The sequence below is a fragment of the Blastomyces gilchristii genome (genome assembly GCF_000003855.2).
Source record: "Blastomyces gilchristii SLH14081 genomic scaffold supercont1.11, whole genome shotgun sequence".
Lineage (NCBI taxonomy): Eukaryota > Fungi > Ascomycota > Eurotiomycetes > Onygenales > Ajellomycetaceae > Blastomyces > Blastomyces gilchristii.
In genome coordinates, this window is record NW_003101672.1 from 999,723 (window position 1) to 1,013,951 (window position 14,229).

At 46.3% G+C, this 14,229-nt stretch overlaps 5 protein-coding genes across 6 annotated transcripts; 3 read left to right on the forward strand and 2 right to left on the reverse strand.

The window, feature by feature from the left end:
* Positions 1 to 58: 58 nt before the first annotated feature.
* Positions 59 to 2,573, reverse strand: BDBG_05493 (uncharacterized protein). The gene has a single exon (XM_002623939.2). The coding sequence runs from the start codon at positions 2,214 to 2,216 to the stop codon at positions 612 to 614; it is 1,605 nt and encodes a 534-aa protein (XP_002623985.1). The 5' UTR covers positions 2,217 to 2,573; the 3' UTR covers positions 59 to 611.
* Positions 2,574 to 2,847: 274 nt separating this feature from the next.
* Positions 2,848 to 4,693, forward strand: BDBG_05494 (acylphosphatase). The gene is made up of 5 exons (XM_002623940.2): positions 2,848 to 3,158; positions 3,245 to 3,275; positions 3,387 to 3,399; positions 3,535 to 3,604; positions 3,767 to 4,693. The coding sequence occupies exons 1-5, from the start codon at positions 3,147 to 3,149 to the stop codon at positions 3,917 to 3,919; spliced, it is 279 nt and encodes a 92-aa protein (XP_002623986.2). The 5' UTR covers positions 2,848 to 3,146; the 3' UTR covers positions 3,920 to 4,693.
* Positions 4,694 to 4,905: 212 nt separating this feature from the next.
* BDBG_05496 lies at positions 4,906 to 8,721 on the forward strand. Of its 2 annotated transcripts, XM_031722188.1 has the most exons (4): positions 5,397 to 6,049; positions 6,117 to 6,458; positions 6,550 to 6,849; positions 6,934 to 8,721. In XM_031722188.1, the coding sequence occupies exons 2-4, from the start codon at positions 6,193 to 6,195 to the stop codon at positions 7,442 to 7,444; spliced, it is 1,077 nt and encodes a 358-aa protein (XP_031579009.1). In that variant the 5' UTR covers positions 5,397 to 6,049; positions 6,117 to 6,192; the 3' UTR covers positions 7,445 to 8,721. The 2 variants fall into 2 exon arrangements, with proteins under 2 accessions (XP_002623988.1, XP_031579009.1); XM_002623942.2 differs by having other exon boundaries at positions 4,906 to 6,458; positions 6,934 to 8,638.
* A 273-nt stretch (positions 8,722 to 8,994) lies between these two features.
* On the forward strand, positions 8,995 to 12,626 carry BDBG_05497 (glycerol:H+ symporter). The gene is made up of 4 exons (XM_031722189.1): positions 8,995 to 10,194; positions 10,329 to 10,396; positions 10,485 to 11,102; positions 11,163 to 12,626. The coding sequence occupies exons 1-4, from the start codon at positions 9,819 to 9,821 to the stop codon at positions 12,189 to 12,191; spliced, it is 2,091 nt and encodes a 696-aa protein (XP_031579010.1). The 5' UTR covers positions 8,995 to 9,818; the 3' UTR covers positions 12,192 to 12,626.
* BDBG_05498 (HIT finger domain-containing protein) lies at positions 12,067 to 14,185 on the reverse strand. The gene is made up of 2 exons (XM_031722190.1): positions 13,766 to 14,185; positions 12,067 to 13,656 (listed from the first exon to the last, which is right to left on the reverse strand). The coding sequence occupies exons 1-2, from the start codon at positions 14,043 to 14,045 to the stop codon at positions 13,025 to 13,027; spliced, it is 912 nt and encodes a 303-aa protein (XP_031579011.1). The 5' UTR covers positions 14,046 to 14,185; the 3' UTR covers positions 12,067 to 13,024.
* Between the last annotated feature and the right edge of the window lie 44 nt (positions 14,186 to 14,229).

Here is a 14,229-nt window from a genome sequence, read left to right on the forward strand (position 1 = left end):
AACTCTATCTTGCTGCAAAAATAGTAAATATTGGAAAAAGCATAGGTTTTATGTTTATATTTATATCCAGATACATATTTTCATCCGGAAACCAGATTTATATATAAAACGACGCTTCAATATTCCAGAGCAACAATATATCGGTCATGTTAAATCATTTCATGGACATATTTGTCCGCTCAATCTATGTATGTATATTATATAACAGGCGGGATTCCGCAGGGGTTCTACTCCAATAGACAAATACAACCGAGATTCCCAGGAATGTGATGGGAGAGGAGGAGGGGTCGGTGCCGGCGACAGTAAATGATTCAAACGTGGTGTGCATCAAGTAACTGACAGCGTCGCAGCAGCTAAGCGCGTGAGAAGCAAAACACCATATGATATGTATATATATAAACGAAGAAGAAGAAGAAGAAAAGGGTATCAAATGAGAAGACACCTGTGGAGGCCAAAGCGGTACCAGTTAAACATCGTGAATCTCGTAAAAAATCAAAAATCAAAATAGTAATAATAAAAATTATAAAACCAAAAGATCGGGGAGAGAAAAGAGTTTTGACGCCGCGTTTTTGCCTCTCCTGTGCACATTTGCCTGCCTACCATAATTATGATTACAACGCGTCAATCCCAAGCCCTTGGACGGCCGGTGCCGTCCCGGAGTCCGCGGGGGATGTCGATTCTAGGGGCTGTGTCATAGTACGGGAGCCTTTCTCCTTCCAATCGCGCACCAGCTCCTCTCGAACGCCCTTACACCAGGTCATCAGCGCCGTGTCAAACTTTCTCCATGCCTCGTCGTCCCCGCCATTGACCACTGCCATCACATCCATCTCAAGCTTGATCTCCCACCGGATTTCGGCCGCCTTGATCCAATACCGCAAGTTATCAGCCAGCCGATATGGTTTGGCAACATTTTCATGGTACGATTTAATCTCGCCAAATTGGCGGTGCGAGAGTTTGACGGCCTCGTTGTGGAATCTGATCAGGTCCCTGCCGTCCTTTAGACGCTCGAGGAGAGGTGTTGGGAGTGGATTCGTCTCCGCAGAGTCCCAGGCCGGTAATGGTCGATTGCTCGTCTCCAGGCACTGGAGAAATGATCCCGCTTGCTCATGCTCTCTTCCACCCCATTCCCCATTGGCCCAGATGAAGCTCGACCGCCTTTGCATTTCTTTCTCCTCGAGCTTCCGCTCTTCATCAAGCATTTCACCAACCTCAGTAATCCACGCGAGAATAGTCGCCCGTTCCTCATCCTTCAACCCACCTACAAAATTCCTTGTAGCCCACTTCTTCAAAACTTCCAAAATCTCCAGTAACTCCTCCCGTATCTTCCGCTCACTTTTGATGGTCGCCAATCGCTCCGGATTCTCATGCGCCGTGTAGTATATCTTCGCAGCACGGATGGCAAGCGTGACCACATCCAAAATATGCATGCCCTCAATCTCGTGCCACCCCCGCGGGGACTTGGCTGCCGTAGGCGTCTCCGAGGTGGTGGCCTCATCCTCCGGTTCCGATAGGCCATCTGGCGAGCGATCTCTCGGTGTCGGCGACAGTAATTGCGGAGTCAATTGTTCCTTTGCCGCCGTCAACACAAACCGCGCCTTTGCCAACGCAGTTTGCAGCTCCCTCCTCAACGACTCCAAGTCCGGAGGCGGAGGTATGTAGTGGTTGCGGATACTGTATGTGCTAACAGTCGGCGGCAACATGATAGGCTCATTCTCATCCCACTCTTCATCTCCCAGCTCATCATACCCGCCACCCATATCCTCGATGGGGCTCTCAACAAACTCCTCGCCCAGCTGCGGCTGCTGCGACAGCATCAGCTTGGGAATTTCCTGCTTCTGCTGCTCACCGTTTTTCTTGTGGTTCGCCTTGGCAAACTGCGCGCCTTTACCATCCAGCAAGCCCGTTCTCGCAAAATAATACTGCAAATGCGCGATGCTGCCTAGGCTCATGACGCTCTCGCGGTTCTTTGCGGATTCGGCGAATTCCACGCCCTGGGGTCGTATGTATCCTCGTCTGCGCGAGGAAGTGGACACGGATGATTTTGCATCGCCGGAGAAATTGGAGACGGATGAGACGGTTGATATGGTGGAAAAGGTGCGGTCGGGCGAAGGGCAAGAGGAGATGGCTGGCGTGGGCGAGAGGGAGGGGGAGCGGGAGGGGTCTCGGTCTCGAGTGGCCGCGTTTGGATAGGACACCCGGTCGCCTTGGTAGGCCATTATTTCCTTTCCTGATCAAACGAGCCCTGTTTTCTGGTAGGGCGGAATATGGGTTGCAGGGAAATGAAATGTGTATATAGAAAGAGGCGGGGCTAAGTTCGCAAATCGTTCGGATAGAATAAAACAGATATGAATAAACAAATAAATAAACCGGAAGAACTAGGAATTGCGGGTTTAACAAAAAATGAATGCAAGTTATAAGCTAGATGATATTTAAGGGTATTTAACAAATATAATGAGTTTTTCTCCTGGTGATTAAGCCTCTTGTTCCATGTTATGTTGCTGAGGCTTATTATTATTTATGTATTTGTTGATGTTTTGTTGGAGAGAGAAATGTTGGTTGGGCGTGTTTGAGATGAAAGGGGGGGCTAAAATCAATCAAGCATAGTAATATTTAATAGCGCTGGGTGTGGCTGCCGGACAATGATTCAGGCATCCAACATAGCAACCGGTCGGTTTTTCGTGCAGCAGTCAATAAACGCTGCATTCAAATTCAAATGGTCCTTCTTTGTAAACTGTCTATATCTATATCCATATTTCCTATCCCTATCCGTATCGTATAGACGTTGATTCTCGTTGCTGCTGACTCGTATATATATATAATATAATATAATACAAGCCCCTTTTCATTTCTGCCTCGGAACAGCCAATGCCAAGCCATTTATTGGAAATTAACTGTCTTGGGACTAGCGCGGACAGAACACAATTCCCAGAAACACGTGATTGTGACCGTGTTCAAATAGAGTTAGGACCGTGCAACCTCTGCACTTAGTCAGCATACTCTCAAGGCTTGGCAGCGAATTGAAGACCCAGCACCCCGTTTATTTTAACATCAATATATTTGATTCTATCACGGTGCAGTTTTCAAGGATAACTATCAATCCAGCCCGGGTTCACGCTTTTTATTCCGGAGGGATCTCGAATTGCATCATGTCGAAACGAGTATGGAGTTTCATTTATATAATCTACTATTCTACAAATAATGCGCCCGCCGAGGGTAAACAACACACACAACTGACATGATCCAGATCTCATTTCGAGTCCACGGCAAGGTCCAAGGCACGTATAAAATCCAATCTCTCTTTAGCCTTCCACCCCAACCCCGTTGCTCCGTTGCTCTGTTACCAGTAGTTTATTTAACCAACCCTGCTGGACTTTTGTATTTGCTAGGAGTCTTCTTCCGGTATGGAAAATTAATAAACCCCCCACCCATCTTCCCCCCCTATTTCTATGAGTTTCTATACTTTTTGTTCGGCTCTGTTTTCTGTTTTTGAGGTGAGATAAGGCTATGCTGAATGATGAACTTTCCCGAACCTAGCGATTTCACCCAGCGGAATGCAAATAACTACGGCTTAACTGGATGGGTAAAGAATACCCGTGATGGAAAGGTTGGCTGGAACCCCCCTCCTCCTATTTTAAATGCCAGCAGTGCACCCTTCTCCTCTTTAAATGTTTATTTTTTTTATTCGTTAATCTACCCCACCAGAGCATAAAACACATTTTGTGCATGCATATTTGACCTACTTACACATTCGAATGAACCTGCATAGGTAGAGGGTGAGGCACAAGGAGATGAGCCCGCGCTTTCGAACCTACTCAAAGACCTAAGCCGGGGCCCCGAATTTGCACGTGTGGTCAAGCTGGAGCATTCGGAGATTGATTTGAAGGATGGAGAAGAGTCTTTTGTCGTGACTCGCGGTTAAATAATTTGATGCTGTAAAAATGGGGTTTTCTTTTTCCCTTTTTAAACTTTACCCTGAGCTGCTTGACAAATGAACTTTTTTTTTTTTTTAAGATTACGAAGAAGGGCGAGGGTAGTCAACCAGGGAGGTGGAATTAGGAACAAGCAGAGTTGCTTTCCATTCCAGAAGAACTGTTAACTAGTAAATATGTACTTGGTCGCTGGAATAATCTGTCTTACCTGACTGAATCATGTCCTGTACGAGAGATGGGGAGCTTTGCTTGAACGAACCGCTTGCCACCCTTCCAGACTCTACCCATGTCTGCATGGCATGCATGCATGCATGCATGCAGTGTAACGCGGCTTTTTGAGGCGTCTATTTGCATAACAGCAACATTAATCGACGTCATCATACATAAGGGTATAGCTATGAGGTTAGATAGAGCTTATGGTAACCTTCTCTTTCTGTGAAACTAGGATGAGGCTATACTCGAGAGCATAGCTCTTTCGAGCTCCTTCGAACAAGTTAAATGTGTTGTTTTTAAAATAAATCAGACAATTTACGTCCAACGGATATGACTCCTCGAAGCCGATTTCATTTGTTTCTATTCCTGCCTGACGGAGGTGGTTTTCAGTCAACAAATACCGCCGCCAAGATTCTTTTGGCCGAGGGCTTTAAGGCGTTACGAGCTATTCTGTAGTTATATTAATGGCGATGACGATAATGCAGGTGATTCCACATAACATACGCTGTAGTACTAGTTGGTGCTAGTTGGTGGCTCAAGATCTAACTAATATTAATAATAATTATTCCGTTTCTCATCAGTCTGGCCAGGCCCACATAAAAATAAATGCCTTTTATTATTACAGGAACAGCGTAGTTAGTGCACTTTGCATGGAACAAGATGTCACCTTTTGATGCGTAAATTTCTCCTATTAATAATTATTCGCTGTGGCGAGCGCTACGGTGACGGTGGCGTCCACATCTATTATTATTATTATTATTGGCGAAGAGAAGCGCAAATTTTATACCGTGTGCATTTGAGTTGTAACCAACCAGCTCTGTTCCCTGCTGGTCTCTTGCGGTGAATAAATTTCGATTGCTGGAGTGTGACCTCAGCTTGTCGGAGAATATCGGAACTAAAATAATACTGAAGAGCTTCTTTGATACCAACTAAGCGCTGTGCATGAGAATTAGGAAAAATTAAATACAGAACAACAAGCGCCAACAAAGCCTATAAAATGGTATGAGTCATATATAAACACTGACATTGCAACCGTTCATTGGTCATGGGATTTCTTGATATTGCCTCCGAAAATTCTCCGCAAGATATCGAGAATAATGCATGTTTCATCTAACGCTTTTGCTATTATTGTTGCCCTTTGTTACTAGTTTTCTTTGTAGTGGATTCCTTCCTGCCTACTCCGTACGATAGAAGCTGCCGGCAGTTCCCGGGGGCTTGGAAAGAAGGCATAGGCAAAACCTTGGAAAAGTGGACTAGCTTATTATGGTAGTTAGTTGATGCTGGAGAATTGGCCTTCCCGCTAGTAACTTAACTTACTTGCCATCGTTGCGAGCTCAGTCCGGGGCAGTTGTCAGCCTTTGTCTTGGAAAGGATTTGTCGCAGAATCATCATCATCATCATCATCAAGGCGCCCGGGACATTTCAAAACCCACCCAAGATTTCCTCCCATGTTGGTTTTGGCGTATGTGAGCAGCCAACCTGAGCAGTGATTTGTCGCCGATTGGGGACGGACTTGCTCCAGGCGGCCCCGCGCGTGGTGGAACCCCGGCCGGGAGCAGTGGAGTTGGCCATGCTAGACCCATTTAAAGTACAGAGCACTAGTGTCATCAGTCAGAGGGCGGGTACCGTAACTCGGGATCACATTCCGGGAAATACCCTAGCGCACTTAGACTTTAAAGCCGGGGCCAGGCCTATTTAAGCCCTAGTTAGTTGATGAAGTCATCATACAGGCCAAGGATGCCGGGCAAAGCCTATTTCGCCAATTTGCTGCCCCTTTGTAAAACTTCATCCCTTTTATAACTTATAACTACCGGATGGGTTTGCCAAATCTTCTCGTCTGACTGATACTCATCTCAACTCAACTCGCTCCGTCCAAGTCACTGCGGGTTCATTATCCCGTCTTATTGGTAGATTGATCTCCTCCTCCCTACGACATTGATTCACTCTATATACTATCTAATCAACTCCTCCTAGTTACTGTACGTCGACGACTGCAACTTCTTCTATCATAACATACACACTCTTCCCATTCGTTGTCTACACACACACCATGTATTCGACCTCAGCAGGACCCACGAGGATCATAATGACTTGCTCTGCCCCATCAATGCTGCGAGGCGCCCTGATGCGTCCTCCAACCTCGACTATGAACACCCTGAGAGTCAGCCCCATGCTATACCATTACACCGCCGCCTCAAATCCTAGCAACACAAGATATTTCACATCAACTACTCGTCGGCGTATTAAAGAATTCTTTGCTGCTCCGAAGCAAACGGATCATATTATCGCATCGATGACGACATGGAAACATCCAGTGTAGGTTTATCGTTGTTTTTAATTCGTTTGTAATATTATTTTCGTACTCAAGAAAAGAGAAGTCACTAAAAAGTCCATTCCTCTTTCTTAGATTCACTGAACAACAAATGAAAGATATCGCCATCGCACATCGAGAGGCCAAGAATTGGTCGGATTGGGTTGCCCTAGGCACCGTTCGTGCCCTGCGCCGGGCTACAGATCTCGCAACTGGCTATAGACACCCCTTAGCCGGGAAACAGGAAAAAGAAATCCCAGAAAAATTCCAGATGACGGAAAGGAAATGGATCGTCCGTTTTATTTTCCTGGAAACAGTCGCTGGCGTTCCCGGAATGGTTGGCGGTATGCTTCGTCATCTCCGTAGCTTGAGACGCATGAAGCGTGATAACGGCTGGTAAGTGGCTTGCCTTCAATCCATTGATTGTGCCCCCAAAAGTCACCGAGACTAATTAATCCGTCTGTTGTGTTCGTGTTCCAGGATCGAAACACTCTTAGAAGAAGCCTACAATGAGCGCATGCACCTGCTCTCCTTCCTAAAACTCGCAGAGCCAGGATGGTTCATGCGACTAATGGTCCTAGGAGCCCAGGGCGTCTTTTTCAACAGCTTCTTCATCTCCTACCTGATTTCCCCGCGCACCTGCCACCGCTTCGTCGGATACCTTGAAGAGGAGGCTGTCATGACATACACCCACGCAATCAAGGACCTCGAAGCGGGCAAGCTCCCCAACTGGGCTAATCAGCCGGCTCCGGATATTGCCGTCGAATACTGGAAGATGCCAGAGGGAAAGAGGACAATTCTCGACTTGCTATATTACATCCGTGCCGATGAGGCGAAACATCGCGAAGTCAACCACACGTTGGCGAACTTGAAGCAATGTGTGGATCCGAATCCGTACGCGGCCAAGTACGATAATCCCGACCGGCCCCATCCTACCAAGTCGGCTGAGATCGTCAAGCCCACTGGCTGGGAACGGGATGAAGTCATCTAAATCCGGGGCGAGATCTTCTTATCGCTTTGGCCAATTCGACTACAAGGCGCCCGCTGATCTGGACTGGCTGCCGTGGCAATAACGACCCACCATTTCTACTAATACAGTAAACCGATAACTTATCGTCGACCGGGGAACTTAGAACACGCCTAGGCGAAGCCTGTAGTTTCTTTTCTTTTCTAGTCGTTTTTTTTTTTTTTTTTTTTTTTTTTTTTTTTTTTTTTTGACACTTGCATTTTTCTGTGATACCCCGTCTCTCATCTCCATTCATTTTACAAATAAAATAAACGGCGACAACATCATTTAAGATTATCGGACGGGGGAAGTTTATTTTGAGCGGTTACAAAAACCCAGAAAAAGGGTGGTTTTTTTTATTAGGGTTCCTCTGAGAGTTTTTGCATTACTGGTTCACCTTTGGTGGGAGGGGCGTTGCTGCTGCTTTTTGATTCTATATATCTATATATCTATATATTAGATGCTCTTTTCATTCTTTTCATCACTCTTGTTTTTCTGCAATATAAATGAATCCAAGAGTTTCAATGTCACAAGAGTGTTGTTTATACAGGCGCCATTTGCATGACTGCAACCGCTGCAAATGTTGTTATTAAGCTGGCAGACGACTTCTCCCTAGAAAAGCATAGCGGAAAGGCAAGAGATAAATGAATGGCACAGCAAAACGCAGATCAAAGCGAAATTTTTTTGAAACACACAGACACTGGTCAACAGGAGCTCAGCACCATTCCCAATGATCTATCATGGATGTAGCTGGCAATGTGTATCAAGGGGATCCTATCAATGAATATCATGGTTAATAGAATCAATTGGTCACGCCTAATTTTGCCATGTGGTTAAGAATCTATCGCAATTCCAAGTCTTTCAAGTCAGGGATTTTGAGCAGCTTAGGTGAGTGAGGTGATTAAAATGATCATCTCTCAAAACCTTCATGGACAGTTTCTGAATGTGATAGAGGAGATCATAATGTCTAGTACAGATTCTTTGAGTTCCTTTTCTGAATTTCTGTGACTAGGCAGTGTTTTATTGAACTCCAGCCCGATGCTATTGAGACAATTGGGTGTATTGAATCAGGATTTCAGCTATCCTTGAACTCCTCTACTCCGTAGAGGTATAAAAGATGGGTAAGATCTATGCCATATTCAAAGAGTAGGATAACCACGAATTTATTAAACAAGAAAGATGTTTGTTACAACTTTAAGAAATGTATAAAGCAAATAATAATATAGCAGAAATGCATAGCATTCTTTCATAAAGAAAGCAACTCAAGGAAAAGAACACACGCAGGGAGCATTTGCTGGCAACTCTATCCAATTCTCGGCTTCGGTCAATCACGTGTCAGCTATTTCAACCTCGCTTCTTCTTTATCTCAGCGGGCTCAGACCTCTGGCTCGGTTTGAACGGGTTGCAGCATTATTATTAACTAATCCGGCATGACACTAACCTACTTTTGATACAAGTCATGTGCTCAGAGCAGATTTACAAGGATTTTTCAGATTCTTTAACTTTGACTTTCTATTACTATATATCCACATATCTTTGAGATTTGAAAATCACCTTAGCTTATAGCTAAAGAGAAGAAGAATAGAAATATTTCTTTAATATTTCAAAAAAATCTATATTTAAGATAGATGTATACTCTTGAAAATGATCATATTTTTTGATCTCAGAATTTCTAAGAGCTTTTTTTTGTATGAGGAATTGGATCAAAATTCCTGTGTTCAAAAACATACTAGTCAACTTTGAGGTGATACTTCTATCCTAAGAACTTGAGATATGAATATAAAAATCAGATACGTCGCGAGAACATTGTTATTCTAAGGTTCTAAGGTGATACAGAAATGATGAATCTATGAAGTTGAGTTGGAATTCTCTTCCATACTCAGGGTACTGAGCAAATCCTTCCCGTGTTGCTAACAATCAGGAACTGTTTCTTCTCAGACGCTTTGCAAGATATCATCACTCACATGACCTGATTTTACTATTTGGGTTAGCTTATTGCTTATTTGAGATTAGCTCATGACATAATCATCAATCCAGTGTTAAAACAGCAATGGATATCTGGAGAAGCGTCTGAGCTTGCTGAGATAACTTCTTCTCCGCCCGCCCATCGCGACAATTCCCTCTGCTAAAGACCCTGAAAAAAGGGGATTCTCCAGACGCAGAAACCATGTCTCGATAAGCTCATCTCTCATTTGTGAAAATTCCACTCAAACCTCGAATAGTAGCCCTCACCCTCATTTAACCCCCCCAACCGCTTGGCTCTTGTGACTCTCCCCTTTCTTCCAGCGTCCGTTAGCTTCGACCGTTGCTGGCCCAGCGGTTGCGCTGAGTACTGAGTTTCTTGCCTATCGTTGAAAATATGGGTCTTGCCTACTGGTTCCGCAGGCTTTACTCGCTCGATACTCTTGACACGCGCTTTGTCCCGTCGAACACGCCGCTGAAGGCCGTCCTTGCTAGTGAGCCCCGGACAGCGTCCGTGGATAATGGGGTTCTAGGACACGCGGATTCGAAAGAGTTTGGGAGCGGGAATGAGGTCTGGGCAAAAGCGCAAACTGAAACACAAACACAAACACAAACACATGCGCAATTGGGAGAAGGCCGGGTCAGTGCTCTTTCTGGCACTTCGCTGACGACATCCCCGCCAAGGTGGAATACGGTCGAGTTTTATGTCTACTACGTCGTGATTCTTACTGCGGTGTCAATGATGTTTAAGGCTGTTTATGATGTTTCGAAGGGTGAGTTTGGGCTTTTTGAGATGTTGCCTCTGCTTTTTTCGGCTTTCGTGGGCGGAGGTTTCGCTTGCGCTGGGGTCTTGAAATAGATCATCGGAATTGGTTATTGAGCTAAATTGTTTTGTCCACTGTGGTAGAATCTCACCCGATGTATTCGAAATACTCGCATCTTTTAGACGATGGATGGATTATGGGGAGGAAAGTCGTGAGTCCAATACACGCCTTTGGTTTATTTGACGGAGCGGGAGAGATCATGTTCCTGTTCGATACCAATGGCTGACGACCCCGCGAAGGACAATTCCGACTCACAATATGGGACCTTTCGTGATAACATTCCGTACCTCGCCCTGCTCTTGGTGATCCATCCTTTACTCCGACGAGCAATTGACACCTTCCTTCCTCCGACAACAAGCGCGAATTTGTCCTCACCTCAATCTGGTAAAATTAAGGATGATGAAAACGCTGGATATGATTCAGTAGCTGCGGACTTGCGGCTCAAACGGAGAGTCGCTTTTGATTACTACTTCGCGCTGGTATTCATTGCCGCCTTGCATGGATTTTCAGCTCTCAAGGTTCTAGCCATTCTCGCCATTAATTATAATATCGCCACAAAACTACCACGGGACAAGATCCCAGCGGCGACGTGGATTTTTAACATTTCCATATTATTTGCAAATGAATTGTCGAATGGGTATCGTTACGCAGATATTGCAAGATTATTTACATCGACGTCTGCTGCCTCAAGTGCAGGGGAAGATAGTATGCTCCTTTCCTATGGGAAATGGCTTGACAGTTACGGTGGATTGATCCCAAGATGGGACATTCTTTTCAATCTCACAGTTCTTCGGCTCATAAGCTTTAATCTGGATTATTATTGGAGCCTCGATTATCGATCGGCGAGTGCTATGGAGGTATGTCATTTAGTTTCCAACAGAATATAATGTCTGGTCCCTCTCGCTGACGCACAAAAGAAGAAACAACTTGACCCCTCGGCCCTGTCTGAGCGGGATCGTGTGTCTATCCCTGCCCATCGAAGCGCGTTCAACTCGACAAACTACGTCGCTTATGCTCTTTACTCTCCCCTCTACCTCACTGGTCCCATCATTACCTTCAACGACTATATCTCCCAACAGCGCTATCCACCCGCCTCCATTACGAAATCCCGCACTATTCTCTATGGAGTTCGTTTCTTTCTCGCCCTCCTTAGCATGGAAGTAATCCTACACTACATCTACGTCGTCGCCATCTCCCAATCCTCTCCAAACTGGTCCGTTTACACGCCTTTCCAGCTCAGCATGTTAGGGTACTTCAACCTGCACCACATCTGGCTGAAACTTCTCTTGCCCTGGCGCTTCGCTCGCCTTTGGGCACTCATCGACGGCATTGACCCACCCGAAAACATGGTCCGCTGTATGTCAGACAATTACTCAGCTCTCGCTTTCTGGCGCGGCTGGCACCGTTCTTTCAACCGGTGGATCGTCAGATACCTCTACGTGCCGCTAGGTGGCGGCGGCAGTAGACCTGCCAAAGCTAACCCGAGCAACGGCAACGGCAACGACAATTCTGTGGCGTCTACTTCGCCTATTGTTGCCAAAGCGCGCGGCCTCCTCAACTTCCTGCTCGTTTTCACTTTTGTCGCGCTGTGGCATGACATCAACCTCCGCCTGCTCATGTGGGGCTGGCTCATCACTCTCTTCGTCCTGCCTGAAATAATTGGCACCGCATTGTTCCCCGCACATAAGTGGCGCGGTAGCCCGACGACGTATCGCGTGCTGTGCGGTGCGGGCACAGTGTTCAACATCTTACTGATGATGGCAGCGAATCTTGTTGGGTTTGCTTTGGGGCTTGATGGGTTGAAGGGGCTTGTTAGTGGGATTGTTGGTAGTGTGGGTGGGCTGGTGTATCTTGTAGGGGCGTGCTTGACCCTATTTGTGGGCGTGCAGGTGATGTTTGAGATTCGGGAAGAGGAGTTGAGGATGGGAATCAATATGAAGTGTTAAGCTTTTTATGGAGTCAGGTGATGGAAATGTGGGATATACATTTTTTTTCTAATTCATTCATATTTTCCTTAACACATTACATCGGATTTTCGTTGCATTGTATATATATTATACCAAGTTATGCCAATAATACAGCGCATTTTTTGCGCTTCTAATCATTTCGCCTTGTGCAATCACTTCTATGACCTCGGGCCGGTTGTGACATCCGTTCAGCAATCAAATTGAATACTCCCTTAATGCCACCTTAACCTCCGCGATTTCACATATCTAATGCCTTTTGTGGCCTTTGTCTGTCTCCATGCTCTGCACAGATACTATATCTGCTTTCCCGCAGGACAGGATTTCTTGAATTCCGACTCGAAATTCCCACTTTTTTTCGCCTTCAGTCGCCCTTGCTCTCAATCTTAACCCATGCCAACGATGATTGATATCTAAATAATCCCGTATGGACCGTTTCTTGCGGCTCCAAAATGCTATGGAACTGAGCTGGTGGCTTCTAAAGCTATTAATATCCCATAACTCCTGATGGATAGCGTAGCGAGTGCGGAGGAAATCCTTCGCATCAAGTTCCTAGTCCGGGGTTGGACCTCAAGGTAGAAGTAATGGGAGAGGTTTTGGTGTGAGTTTTTTGGGTTCCCTTCCTAGACCTTCAAACCACGTATCCGCCCTGCTATCTCAATATTATTGAGAGAGGGTGCCCATCGTCGTCTCTTGAAGACTATACCGTGCACGCCGTGCTAGTCGTCAGCACGCCTTAGTGGTAGTATTGTATGAAAGTGGCGTTCGCCGCTCTCGAGTAGAAGAGGAACTTCGCTCTCTGCAGCCAGGCCCCTCTAAGCATAAAACCGATCACACCTTGTCTCTTCATGGACGCGATAACAGTCCAATCCACACACCCGCGCGCGGCATTTGATACACTTTACCCTGCCCCAGTAACCACATATAGAACAGAAGTGTCGTGGTGGTTTGGAAACTGCTTGGTTCGCGTTGCTGCGGCCCGGCAGAGTTGTCGTTGCGAGGGAGGCGTTGTATGACAGTGGTGGCTCTGCGAGGAGTAGTTGCATTAATCTTTCTGAGGGCACGGGGGGGATGTAAGAGCGGAGGAGCGGGTCGTTATCATAGTTCGAGGCGATTAGCTCTTGGTTTGGTTGTTGTTTCTGTAGGGCTGAAGTGGAGGGGCGGGAGGAGGCTGCGCTGGGCGGTTCGGAGGGTTGGCCTGTAGTGCTGGCTGCCTTTTTGGGTGTTGCTGGATGGGATGATGTGCGCGGGGTGCTGGGTTTGCTGGATTTCAGTGCGGTAGAGCGAGCGGTGGCAGCTGCGGCTGTTGTAATTGTCGAGGAAGTTTGTGTTGCCAGACCTTGGGCTTGGGCTAGCGCGGCTTCTTCATCATCTAGGTAATTTCTGAATGTTTTTTGGGACATGAGGATACGCCGGACATTGGAGGTTGTTTTGCCTCTAGGTTTGTCTGTCGTTATGTTTTCTGGATGTTAGCTGGTTTATCATGGCTTCCCCCCTTCTCGTCCGCATATACTTTGAAATGCACAAAAAGGGGTTCAGTAGAAAAGCAAGCTAACCTTTCGCTGTCGCGCCCTTCTGCTTCGTTGGAATCGGAATATGTGTATCTTTATGATTTTCCCGATCAAGCTCCGCGAGATGTCTTAGAACCGCAGTATTTCGTCTTGATGATGACACCTCTGCCCTTCCAGCGCCCCCAAGATCACGTACGGCTCGTTTTCGACCTCCAGCAGACCTCCCGGTGTGGGCAGAGCTGCCATAGCGAGGCTCTGGGACGTATGCCCAGCCGGGGGTGAGGTGTGAGGATGAGGTAGGGAGGACTTCTATTTTATTTGACATTGGGTGCCGAAGAGTAATACGTATACGTCAGGTTATCTGCTACCAGAACATTTGGATCAGTACTGTAGGGCATATTATACCGTGGAAGCCGATCGCGATTACTGATGATGAGCAACCTTGAAGGTTGGGTCTAAATATTTAACCGCGCGTCTACCATGTTTGGTTTGTTTGCACATGGAGAGCA